The sequence below is a fragment of the Hydra vulgaris genome, chromosome 11 (assembly GCF_038396675.1).
Source record: "Hydra vulgaris chromosome 11, alternate assembly HydraT2T_AEP".
NCBI classification, from domain to species: Eukaryota; Metazoa; Cnidaria; class Hydrozoa; order Anthoathecata; family Hydridae; genus Hydra; species Hydra vulgaris.
In genome coordinates, this window is record NC_088930.1 from 5239934 (window position 1) to 5254493 (window position 14560).

Consider the following 14560-nt stretch of genomic DNA (forward strand, 5'->3'; position numbering starts at 1 on the left):
TCCTAAAGTTAATATTTTCTCTTGCTATTTGATATATTTGCGGATTGGTTGGGTTACATATTGTTCTTTGCTGATTTTTTCAAAAATTTTGTAGATGTATGTTTTTGAAGTTCTGTGTGTTTTTTTAAGGGTAGTTTTTGGGCAAATGTTGATTTTAGTGTTCTTAAGTAAATCCGCTTTATTTTGCGTTTAATTTTGAGATTTCTTGCACTCAGCAATAATGCGCTTTGAATATGCAATATGGTTTTTTGAGTCTTTTAAATTAGGCTACTTAAATTTCTACATTTTTATGTAAAGAGGATAAAAAACTAGTTTATATTTTAATTCATATGATGTTTAATAAAATATTCTTGTTCAGAACGGAAGTGTCACAACTTATTATATTGTATTAAAGTTTCTAAATTTATGAACCTTTTTTTAAAATTAGCTTTACACAAAAAAATAAATAGAACATAGAAAAAATAAAAGTGTTTACAATAAACAACCCTTGAAGTATAAATGCCAAATTGGTAGTGTGCAAAGACCTTTTGCTTATAACAATTGTGCTAAAATTCAGCCTTTGAATATATTGTCAACTTATAATATGTTTTTAAGTTTATAAGCATATATCAATGGAAACATCACCATCAATATCTTATCTCTATAAATCCTAAATCCGTCTTTGTATGGAACACTTTCGCCATATCTTGGGTGGATCTTCTAGTGATGCCCATTCTCTTTTAGATAAGGTGCAAAAGTGAATTGTTTTTGCACCTTGACCTGCTCTTGCAGCCAATCTCCAACCATTATAACATTATCGTAATGTTGCTTCTCTTTCTATTTTTTATAAATACTACAATGGACACTGCTCTAAAGAGCTAGAGTCTCTTGTGCCATCGATTAAAATTCATTCTTGTGTTACTCATCATTCAATAAAGTCTAATCCTTTTACTATGACTGTTCTTAAGTGCTCCGAAAATTCTTATTTGTCTAGTTTTTTTCTTTAAACTTTTTTTTTCACTTGCTTCATTTTGTTTTCCTGATTCATATATTTCACAATCTATTAATTTTTCTGTTATTCGTTATCTTGCTCTATAAATTTTATCTTTTCTGTAATAGAAGTTGCTTACAACCTTTTTGGAAATGAAGATGTTTAAAAAAAAAAAAATCCAATGTTAGCCCAACGTATTGTATTAGCTGGGATGTTAGGCATTTTACACTTTTTTTTTGTAAAAAATTTTTTTTTAAAGTAATAAACAAATAAGCAATACAATAAACTAAGTAAATGATATAAAATTTCCAAAGAAGTTAACTAAAATTAGATTCGTCTATAGCCTGCAGTAATTTATGTTATAAAAACTATTTTATCTAGTTCGAAAACATATAACAGTATACTGAACATTAAACAAAAAAGATAATAAAGGTTTTTACCAACTAATCTGTAGAAAAAAAATTAAATATTTATGCTAAGTAATACAAATGAAGAAATAAAAACTTTACTATACTTAGGTCACAAACAATTCATAACGTAACTATTAACAATAACAAATCATTTAGTTAAAACATAAAAAGTAAATAAGTTTCTCACCAGTCAATCATCACAATTGAAACTTGTTAAACTAATTAGCCAAGCACACTTTATAAGCCTTTTTCCTTGAAGCAGAATCTTTTTCACAATTAATGACTGAATAGTTTTTGGATTATTGGCATGCTTTTATACTACAATAAAATGCATAATGCAGAACTGCCTTCAAAAAATCTTTTAGGCATCAACCAAGAAGAATCCGCACAGTTGTTAATTAAATCATATCCTTGAAGTGTTCTAAAAATTAAAAACAACCACAATGCAAAATAAGAAAGTAAGAAACAAAATGCAAAAAAAAAATGTCAAAAATAAAATAATCTTACACTACCTCCTGTAAAAAATTTTTTCTTTTTTTCCCCATGTGTTCAATTTTAGCAATAATTTTGTGTCAAAATTATAAATAATTTTGACACAAAAATATTGCTGAAATTGAACACGTGTGAAAAAAAAGACACTGTACAGCTTTCTGTTTAAGGAACAAATCATATCAAAACAACATCATAAAAAAACAGTAGCCAAACAAAATACCTAAAAGATACAGCAATATATTACTAGTGTAACAACATTGATCAAGATAACGCCATACATAATGGTCACAATATAAGTCTGTATATTATAGAGGCTTATATTGTGATTTTTGACTTATAGATTATGTCAAAAATCAGGCTTTATAAATACAACATATAAAAGTCATTTTATACACACAGGCTCTGAACTATTATTCATTTTACTAAAGTGTATGTCTAATAACAACATTTTCAACACAAATATTAAAAAATTCACTTTATCTTGCAGATAATTCACCAGTAAATATAACTGGCCGATATGATGGCACTTCAGAGAACCACTTCTAACTAACTAAATTTTTTGTGTGGAGACAACTAAAAACTTCACCTCTTATCATTGGTATCTCAACTTTTGCACTTTGTTTTTGAGCAAAATTCTGAACAATTCAATTTCGCCTTACTCTATCTTCTATAAAGTATAAACTTCATGAACTTATTTCTGAAATTGACTCACTTCAATTGTAACACCTTTAAGGTGACACAGTTCAAAGAAAAAAATACAGTCTTTATTAATAATTAGGCAGACGTGTAATCGGCGCACCCCCCCCCCCCCCCCCAATTCGGTAACTGCCGACAATTTACGAGTGTGATTTGTTTTAAAATCTAATGGTTAATAAAAAATAAAATGATTGGTGGAAAATAGTTTCGGAATTTGGAAATTTCGAAACACGTTTATTATATTAACGTCATTATATCATTTTATGTTAAAATTTCGAAACACGTTTATTATATCAACGTCATTATATCATTTTATGTTAACTTCTCAACGCTTTGAAGATGTCTCCTCTTACACATTTTATTGAACTAATAAATGAGGAAAATTTAATAAGATTTCTCCAGCACTACAGATTAATGGATATTCAGAAATTTTGTGAATGCGGACATGCTATGAATGTTCAAAAGTATAATCGTTGTCAGGTAAATGTTTTTAAATATCATGCTTAAATTGCGAAAAATAAATAATAAAGCCTTTAAAAAATTATTTCTAGTTAAGCTGTGGTAATGTTTATATTAGCTTATATTATGTTTATATTAGTTTATATTAATCTTTGTTTGAGCTTTGTTAATCTTTATTTTTAATAAAGATTAAAGCTAAAATAATATTTAAGCTTTGTTTAGTTATCTAAATTTTTTAGATAAAGAATAAACAAAGCTTAAATAGTATTTAAGCTTTGTTTATCTTTATTTAGGCTTGAGCAATAGTTTATTAGCTTTGCTAATCTTTTTTTAAACTTGATTAATGTTTATATTAGCTTTGTTAATCCTTATTTAAACTTTGGGAGTGTTTACTATCACAAAAACATAAAGCCTTTAAAAAATTATTTCTAGTTAAGCTGTGGTAATGTTTATATTAGCTTATATTATGTTTATATTAGTTTATATTAATCTTTGTTTGAGCTTTGTTAATCTTTATTTTTAATAAAGATTAAAGCTAAAATAATATTTAAGCTTTGTTTAGTTATCTAAATTTTTTAGATAAAGAATAAACAAAGCTTAAATAGTATTTAAGCTTTGTTTATCTTTATTTAGGCTTGAGCAATAGTTTATTAGCTTTGCTAATCTTTTTTTAAACTTGATTAATGTTTATATTAGCTTTGTTAATCCTTATTTAAACTTTGGGAGTGTTTACTATCACAAAAACATTAATACACTTTCATTAAGCTTAGTTTTGATTTTTTGTGTGCGCTTGTTTTAAGACAAAGTAAGCTTTTTTAAGCTTTGAGTTTTTATTATTTGTAGTCAATATCAGAATAAGATTTATCAAATTTACTTTTCATTTAGGACAAACATATTTGGAGGTGTTGTAAATGCAAGAAGACAAAGACAATTAGAAGTGGCTTTTTTCAAATTTGTTCATCACTAGACATAAGTAGTATTCTTCAACTTATGTTTTTATGGATTGCGGAGGTGCCTGTCACAACAGCCAGCAATATAGTTGGTATTTGCAAAAATACATCAATTCAGTGGTATCAGTACTTTAGAGACATATGTTCCTTTAAAATAATTGATGTTCCTGATAGAAATCAGTTAGGTGGTCCTGGCCATGTTGTTGAAATTGATGAATCGTTAATGTTTAAAAGGAAGATTAATGTAGGGCATGTCGTCGAACAACACTGGATATTCGGAGCATATGATCTAATGACTAAAAAGGGATATTTAACACGTGTGGAAGATAGAACTGCTGCAACATTGGTTCCATTAATTCAAAGATGGGTGGCTGTTGGGTCTAAAATTCATTTAGATCAATGGGCTGCCTACAATAATTTGAATAACATAGGTTTTAACCATCTCACAGTAAATCACACAACCAACTTTGTTGATCCTGTAACACAAGCAACATCAAACCATGTTGAGGCTTTTTGGAGTCGAATAAAGCGAAGATTGAAATTTGTTTGCGGGTCACAAGGTGATTTGAAGTGGAGTCGACTTGATGAAGCAATATACAGAAAGTATTTCGCTTTTAAAACTGAAAACCTTTGGCAAAACTTCACTTCAACTTCAATTTTATAAACGTTTTTTTACAACATATACATGACAAGTATCCTCTCTAATAAAATAAGCTGTTTTATTTTATTTACTGAAATTATTTTATTAGAGAGGATACCTATTTGTAGGTTTTTATACTATCTTTAATTTAGATTAGTTATTTTTAAATAAATGATATTTAAGCAGAATTATAAAGTTAGATATTTTATATATATATGCGTGTGTGTGTGTGTGTGTGTGTGTGTGTGTGTGTGTGTGTGTGTGTGTGTGTGTGTGTGTGTGTGTGTGTGTAATTTTGAAAAAGTTTTATTTAATAGTAAATATTTCTTTTTAGTTTTAAGCAAGCTTTAAAATACTACTAGTAATAATATTAAAAAATATTTTGTAAACAAGTTCTTTTTTGTAAATAAATTGTTTTATCTCGCATCTTTGTGATAAAGAAATGCAACTTTTTTTTTGTTGTAAGTTTATTAGATAACTTTTTTTTAATGTTCAATTTCGCTATATTTTATTTAATATAGAACATTATATAAAGTTAATAAAACAGTGTTATGTTTTTTTGTCGATTTTTTCCTTCCGTACTTTAAGTAAACATTACAAACTAAATTGCACTCGTAAATAACTCCGCACCGCAAGTAAACTAGTAATCACACTCGTAAATTGTCGGTAGTTACCGAATTTAGGGGGAGGTGCGCCGATTACACGTCCGCCGAGAAACTTGACGATGCTGTGATTTTCATACGATAGATTTTTATAACAGTTTTATAATTTATTTTGTAACATCCATAAAATATTGATAACTTGGTACGATATCTTTCACATTAAGTTCCCAATTAATCCTATCATTTAGTTAGAAAAATATTTTTTTTAATTCGCTAATTTCTTTTCAGAGCTTTATACTAATTACTCTCATATACATATACAAATTATATATCATATACAAATTATATATATAATTAAATATCTAAAATATTTTAGGTTTGAAAATATTGCTTACTGGTTGTTATAGCTAACCCAGGTAATTTGCAACTCTCAAAGTAAAAGCAATTGTAAGCAAGAGCTGATTTCGATTGCTTTAAGTATCTTAATAATAAAAGATTACAAAACATTGTAACATAATAAACCATAAGAAAAAGTGTATAACTTGATTTCTACAAGTGAGTTTTGATATAGTTCATTGATTACTAAAAAGGAATAACTCTTAACTTACCACACCTTTATGAAGAACTAAGTGTAAAAGGTAGAAACAAGAAAACTACATGTTGTAGTTTATTTCAATTTCAAAAGTCAATACATATAAAACATGTTTGTTGATATATAGCTATTAACCTGAAAAAAAATTGGTAATTTTATTCTATAATTGGTAAAAAATGTTTACCCTCTAAAAGCAACTGATGGTAAATAATATTAAATAAAGCAACAAATTTTGATAAATTTCATGTTTATTATGCTATCAATTTATTTTACTCTAAATACTTCTGAAGAAAAAAAAAATCTGTCAGCTCTAAAAAAATGAAAAAAAAAAAAAACCTTTATAAAATTTTATAAATAGTTTCTTTATGTTATTTTTGGTATAAGCAATAAAATCAAGTGCGTTATTTTGAATTTCTGTGAATACCTCTCGTATAATGATATAAAAAAATTCAATACTCTTTGCTGGCTTGTAATATTAAAACTTATATGTAACTGTACAAAATAACCGTTCCGTAGAAAAACAATTATCACTTCTTTTGTATTTAGAAATTTTTTCACGTTTACAATTTAGCTTTAAACGCAGGATTATCTAGTAAGTAACAGATTACAAAACATTGTACCACATCTTAATGGGGAAGCAAGGGTAAAGAGGTAGAAAAAAGAAACACGCAAATTCACGTTGAATATTTCAAGAGTTTATACAAAAGCATTTTATAATAACAAAAACATATAGCATGGCAACTGACTTCTTTTTTCTAAAAATCTTCTTTTCTTTTCTTGATTACTCTTTTTCCATTAAAATACTTAATTGCTACGACTTAATTTTGTTCTTTTTTTTTTTCAATTATTACAATAAAAACAAATGCCACAATAATTTGCATTTTTTTGATGCCACAATCCACTTTTATTTGGTCAAATTATTTGACTTACTTTCAAATTATTTAACTTACAATACTTTTTCTTGCTTTTAATGTCAGTGTTTATATGTAACAGTACAAAAAATTATTGTTCACTAGACAAACACAAATTTTTCTTTTTTTATTAAAAATTTCAAACAGAGTATTAATATCCAATTGTCATCTTTTATATATAAATTAATGTAGTCTGCCAAACTTTTTCTAAACCTTTGAAAAGTGTTTAATATCAGTTTTCTCAAAACTAAGGTTGAAACAAAACATGAAAACAAAATCTCGTTTGAGTTCATATATTGACATGAAACATGTAAGCTAGTTTTGCAATCAGTACAAATTTTCTTTTTTAAAAATTTTAATGTTTAACTCTTTGTAATTATTCAAAGTTACCACTATTAAAACTGAAGCTAAAAATAAGGACTTTAAGGAGAATTAAGGATATATTTTCCCAATTTATAAGGAGATTTGGTCGCGAACGCCAATTTTTTCAAGGAAAAAATAAGGAGATTTAAGGAGAAAATAATTACTTTAAAAACAGAATCTTTCTTTTTTCAATAAATATTAAATATAAATAGATAAACTATTATTAAAAAAGTATAATATACTATATATATATATATATATATATATATATATATATATATATATATATATATATATATATATATATATATATATATATATATATATATATATATATATATATATTAGGGTACATTATATAATATTTATAATGTACCCTATTTGACCAGTCCCAAATGATTTCAAAAAAATAGTTTTTCAAAAGTTGGTCATGTTGGGTCTCAAATTATGATGATGATTATTTTTGATATTTTATAAAAGTTCCAAAAGTAATCATCATTTTATTAAAAAAAATTCACATTAGATTTTACTGCAATAAATATGATATTTTTAAAGGAAAAATGAAAAAGGTGCATTTTTTGTAGTTTTCATAGTAGTGAAATATAAAATAATGTTTTTGTTTTTTTAAATGATGATTATTTTTAAAATTTTTAAAAAGTTTTGTTCAAAGTAGCCAGCCCAAGTGGCTGGCTATTTTGTACATGGAAATCAAAGACTTAAGTATAATATTTTTTAATCCAGTGGTGTTACATATATTTTAGGTCAAGTTTTGAAATTTGAAAATAGGCTGCCTTTGTTTTTCTTTTACTTTCCGTCTGTAATTTTAGTTTTTTCTACACTGTGTAAATAAACACTGTGCGACAGGCAAAGAGTTTTATTATTGAATTACCCCTTTTTTTTAATTACAGCTAAATGTACATATTTTAGCGAAAAAATATTAGGTAGATTGAATACAAAAGATTATAATTTGTTTTTAATAAATTACCTCAAGATGCCTAAATATAAGAGTAGTTTTCAAGAAGTTTGGTTAAGTAATGATAGTTACACTTCTTGGCTTCAAAAAGATAAAAATCCCACCCTTGCAAGATGCCAAGTTTGTTCTAAGTTGTTTTCAGTAGCAGCAATGGGTATCAAGGCTGTTGATACACATGCAAAAGGAGTAAAGCACATAGAACGATTGCCTCAAGAGGGTTACTCTGTTTTGTTCAAAGAAACTGTGCAATCAGAACCACAGAAGCCTATCTCATCAAAGCAACATAACATTTCAGATATGCTTCAAAAGGAAGCAGATTTATAAGCAGAGTTGATTTGGTGTTTAGATATTGTTCAAAGCAAATGTTCTTTTAGATCAAGTGAGAATAAGTCTACACAATTTTCATCAATGTTTCCAGATAGAAAAATTGCCAACAACTTTTCTTGTCGTCGAACAAAATCTGACTATATTGTAACTCACGGTCTTGCCCCGTATTTAAAAAAATTCTATTAAGAGATCTTTACAAGCTGGATAACTTTGTTTGTCTTTTTGATGAGCCTTACAATAAAGTTTTAAAGAAAAGTCAAACGGACTAACATGTGCAATATTGGAATGAAGAGAGTAATACCGTTTGTACTAAATATTATACTTCAGAATTTATGGGGAAAACTGCAGCCCCAGATATTCTAAATATGTTTAAATCCTACATGATTGGTTTGAATAATGAACAAATGCTTCAGGTATCTATGGATAGCCCTAATGTTAACAAACGGTTTTTGACAATGCTCAATGAAGAACGACAGACCAATGAACTAAGTACGCTCATTGACATTGGTACCTGTGCATACTATAAATGGATCCTTACAAACTGGTGCTAAAGCTACAGGCTTAAACATAATTAAGTTATTTTCTTCAATGTACCAAATAATTCATGAAAGTCCATCAAGAGCAAGTGATTATGAACAAATAGCTGGGGCAACAAGTTCAGATTTCCCTTACATGTTTTTTAGCACTCGGTGGGCCAATAAACAAAGTGTTGCCAAAAAAGCAATACAGGTTTGGTCAAAAGTAGTCTTAATTGTTGATCATCTAATTGTGCAAACAGCTTTTAACCAGCAAGATTGATGTTGGCTTTTCATTGAAGTATGATCTCCTGAAACTTTAAAGTAAAGGAAAGATTACTGAAGTTCAAATTGACAAGTTCATGAGGGAAGTATGCGATTTCCTTGTCTCGATGTGTACTCATATCATTGAGAAGAGCCCTTTGTCTTCTTTGGTTGTTTGCTGTCTCATGTGTATTTCCCCATCATTTATAGTTGAATTCTTAGAAAAATGTAAATATTTTTTGAAAAACTGTTGATGAAACTTGTTACTTAAAAGAAAATTAGAGCTTCTGTTGGTGATTTAGCTAAGAAAGAATATTCCAGGTTATGTAAAACTGTCATTGTTGATAATAAAGAATTATTTTTGAATTTTGATAAAGATGAAGATCGTTTGGACTACTATTTATGGAAATACACTGATTTATAGCTGTATACAAATCTACCGCAAATTTTTAAAATTGTCCTCATTTTATCGCATGGACAAGCTCTAGTTGAACGAGGGTTCAGCAGCAATAAAAGTCTTATTGATAACAGTATGTCCACAGACACCATCATCTCTTTACGTTCGATCTACGATTACCTCACTTTTTATGGGTTCATGGCACATGAAGTTGAAATAACTAAAGATTTGTTGAATAGCTGCAAACAGGCAAGAAGGAGATATTTTGATGATCAACGATCAAAAGCCTTTTCTGCAGAAAAAGCAGAAAAAATGGAAGCAAAACACAAAGTAATTGAGGATATTGAAATAATAAATACAGAAGTTCGACAGGCATCTACAAGGGGCGATTTAAGTGATCGCGAATGTATATATATATATATATATATATATATATATATATATTTAAACAACTTTAAAAAGTATTCTACACAATAGAGAGCTCAATGTTCTTAAAAGAACAGAGCAATTATATATTATTTAGCAATTATATACAATCCTTAATCTTCGAAAAAAAAAATATATATATATATATATATATATATATATATATATATATATATATATATATATATATATATATATATATATATATATATATATATATACAGTACTGGCCATAAATAACAATCCATCATGTTATTGTAATATGGATATAAGCTTGAAATTATATATTTTAAAAATTAAAAGAGATTTTTTCTTCAATTTTATTTTATTAAATAAATCAAATGACTACCATATAAATTTATTATAAAGTAATAATAAATAAAAAAATTAAAAACTAAAATATTGAAATGAAAACAAGTGTTCATATGTATCCAAAAAATAATGTGGCCAAAATAAACAAACCACAACAACAAAACTAAATAACCATAAGAACAAAAAAATAAATAAAAAACACAAAAATAAAAAATTAAAATTTTGTTGACAATCCTTTAGCTTTTAAGCATTCATTGATTCGTTTCGGCATGGAATTCACTAAATTTTGAGTATTATTTTTGGAACATTATTTAGTAACTTTGTTACTTCTTCTTTCAGCTGGTCCAGATCTTTTATTTCAATTTTACCAAGATTGTGTTCTAACCAAGATCACAAATTCTCTATGCAATTGAGATCTGGACTATTGGCAGGACATGACTTTAATGTTGTTTTCTTCAAACCATTGCTTGCAAATCTTAGCAGTATGACATGGAGCATTATCTTGTCGGAAGATAATTCCCGTGTCTTTTCGGAAAATGTCAATAGAAGGCATTAAATAATTATCCAATATGTTTAAATATTTTTGAGAATCAAGCCTTCCATTAAATAGTTTGAAGCAACTGACACCTTCATAGTTCATGCAGGCCCAGATGCCAATACCACCACTACCTTGTTTTTTTCTATACATAGGACAATCTGGGCACATTTTTTCATTTGGCGTTCTTCTCAGCATTATTCGGTTTTTTCTTGAATCAACCTCAACATTCATTTCATCGCTGAAAAGAATGTTGTGCCACATGCTCTTAGACCAAATTTTATGATCTAAGCACCAGTTTTTTCTTGATTTCTGATGTTTTTTTGATAGACGTGGTTTTTTGCAAGCAGCTCACCACATATAATTGTGCTTTTGTAGTACTCTTCTAATTTTTTTGTAGTACTCTTCTAATTTTTTTGCAGTACTCTTCTAATTTTTTTGTAGTACTCTTCTAATTTTTTTGTAGTACTCTTCTAATTGTTTGAGCACTAGCAGCAAGACCAGAACCTCCTCTTCCTCTCACCAGAACCTTCCTGCCATTTTCGACTGAGATCAGTAGATGATAACTTTCTATTTTTTTTCACTACACGAATAAGTGAACGTTCATTTCTTTTATTTGAAATGCTGGGTCTTTTGGGAGGCGAAAGATTTTTCAGTTGTATTGTATTCATGATATCGATTGATTATACTGCTAACAGTTGCATGTGTTTTGTTTAAATGTTTCGCAATTTTTCTCATTGAGATGTTTTGCTCATTCATTGCTATGATTTTTCATTTTGTCATATTATCAATAGTTTCTCCAGTCATTTTGATTTTTTTATTACTGAAATGTTGTAGTTGATTAGACACTAGTTTTTATATTTCATTTACACAAACTTTAAAATGTTTATAACAACTTAAAAAAAAATTCTCTAACAATTATTATTAATTCGCAAATAAGTTCAAAGTTTTACTCAAAGGCAAATGCAATTTTAAGGAATTTTGAAATAATAGAGTGGATTGTTAATTTTGGCCTTTATAATTATTTTAGGTTATGAAGTAAGTGTTAAAAAAACCCAGATAATTAGCACATCGATTGATACTTGTATGAATATCTATGCTTATTTAAAAGAAAATATGATGCTCATCAATTTACACTTTTTATATTTGAAAAGAGTCAAACAATCATTGATTAATTATCAATCAAAGTCGAATGATCTCAAAGAAATCATGGTGGATTGTTATTAATTGCTAATACTATATTAATCTCTATTGACAAGTATAATCCAATATACTTTAATAAAATTTCCTTGAAGATAATGATAGTAAATAAGGAGAAACTAAGGAGAGCAGTTAAATTTTAACTTTTTTTTAGGTTATTTAAGGACTTTTAAGGAGTTTTTTTTTTAAGGATATTTAAGGTTTTTAAAGAGGAGTGGGAATCCTGTTATTATATAAATCAATTTATAAATAAAGTTCTTCACCAGTAGTCACGTACAACTGCATATCAACTGCATATAAACTTTGTGTTTGAGTATGCTTTAAAGCCAAGGACATTATATTTTACGAGAAACACATTTATAGATCTTTTCGAATTTTTTTTTTTTTTTTTTTTTTTTTTTTTTTTTTATTACAATATTTAACACAATATTTACAAACATATCAATAAGAAAAATTACATGCAAAGAAATCGTTAAAAATAAATAAATAAAAATAAAGAATAAAGATAAAGAACGCGACCATACAGGTCTTGTCACCGAGAACCGCTGTTGAAGAACTTTGAACTTAGTAAATATAAATAAAATAAATAAATACAAATTTTAAACTTTTCCGTTCGTGATAAAAATTATTTACAAATATTACGAATTAAAATAAAAATTAAAGTAAACAAGTAAATAATAAATGACTACTGTACAAATAATGTCAGTGCAACTTTCAACAAAATTCAAATAATGGTGTTTAAATATAGTTTCTCACATAAATTTTATATCAATATTGTATAAAAGTAAAATATAAATGAGTGATGACAAAACTGGGTACAATTAAAAGTATATAAAAATATTTTCAATTGAGAAAATTACTTTTTTTAGTTTTCTTTTGAACATATAATAATTCCATTCATGAGAAAAATCAAAATTTTTTAGAATTATTTGGTTCCATAAAAAAGCTCCACGAAAAGAAATGCAAAATTTACCAAAGTTTGTTTGAAATTTTGGTTGTTTAATAAAATTATCATTTCTTAAAGAATATTTATTTTTTTCTTTTAAAGAATATAAATCAAAAAAGGAAGCTGGAGATGAGTTGGTTTTACATTTAAACATAAAACAAAGAACATTATAAACATTTACTTGATATATATTAAAAACATTCATGTTAAATAAAAGTGGCCTTGAGTGAGTAAAACGATTTTTGAAATTTATAAGACGTGCAATATGCTTCTGCTGACATTAAAGTGGCTTTAATTTACTTTAATGGGTACTACCCCATGCAATATTAGCATAATTAATATGACTGTGTATAAAAGAGTAATGTAGTTGAGTTAATGAATGTTTGTTTAAAACACTTCTTGCTTTATATAAAACTCCAATGCTTTTTGCAATTTTGTTGCATTAATGTCCGATGTGATTCTTCCATGATAGATTTTCATCTACAATGATACCTAAAAAATTTGTGAAAATTACTCTTTTTATTTGAATATTATCAATATGAAGAAGAGGTATATTACTTGGAAGTAAATGTTTTTTAAATTGTGGATGAAAGAAAATCCATTTAGTTTTATCAATGTTGAGTGAAAGTTTATTTGACTTGAACCAGTCTGATATTTTTGATAGTTCAATGTTCATATCATAAAAAAGTTTATTGATGTTATTATTAGATAGGAATAGGTTTGTATCATCAGCAAACATTATAGTTGTTAATTTTGAGACTTCATGGAGATCCTTAACATAAATCAGAAATAATAAGGGCCCTAATATAGATCCCTGTGGAACACCACAGGTTATATTTAGATAATCTTGTCAAGAAGATCCGTCGACATAGACAAACTGTTTGCGATGTTTTAAATAGCTTTTTAGTAGTTTTAAAGCATTACCGGTGATACCATAATGTTCAAGTTTTTTTAACAGTATTTCATGGTCAATTGTGTCGAAAGCCTTAGATAGGTCTATAAAGACGCCTAAAGTAAACTCTGAATTTTCGAATGAATCAGTTATACTACGAGTAAGATGAATTATTGCATGTTCAGTAGAGTTACTTCTTTTAAAACCGTATTGATTTTTGTAAAGTATATTATTAACAGCAAGATGATTAGATATTTGGTTGAACAGAATTCTTTCTAAAATTTTTGAAAAAACAGAGAGGATAGATATTGGTCGGTAATTACTGACATTTGATGGTTCACCTCCTTTAAATATAGGCTTTATTTTGGCTATTTTCAATTGATCGGGAAAAATTCCTTGATTTATAGAACATTTAAAAACTTTAAAAAGAATACGTTTTATGGTATTGTGTGAATCTATAACTACATTACGATTTATATCATCAGGACCAACTGCTTTATTAGTTTTAAGCATTTTAAAAGCACTTTCAAATTCTGAAGAAGATACTTCAGATTTATCTAAACTAGAGATTAATGGAAACACGTAATCATTTATTGGATTAATCATATTTGGAATATTTTTGGCTAAATTAGGGCTAACAGACACGAAATATTTATTTAATTCTCTTGCTATTTGTTTGGGTTCATAT

The 14560-nt window shown here is 27.1% G+C and overlaps 1 protein-coding gene across 1 annotated transcript; it reads left to right on the top strand.

The window, feature by feature from the left end:
* The first annotated feature begins 2867 nt into the window (after positions 1-2867).
* LOC136087175 (uncharacterized) lies at positions 2868-4970 on the top strand. Its single transcript, XM_065809674.1, has 2 exons — positions 2868-3048; positions 3913-4970. Exons 1-2 carry the CDS (start codon positions 2908-2910, stop codon positions 4639-4641), a joined length of 870 nt encoding a protein of 289 aa, XP_065665746.1. The 5' UTR covers positions 2868-2907; the 3' UTR covers positions 4642-4970.
* Positions 4971-14560: the final 9590 nt, after the last annotated feature.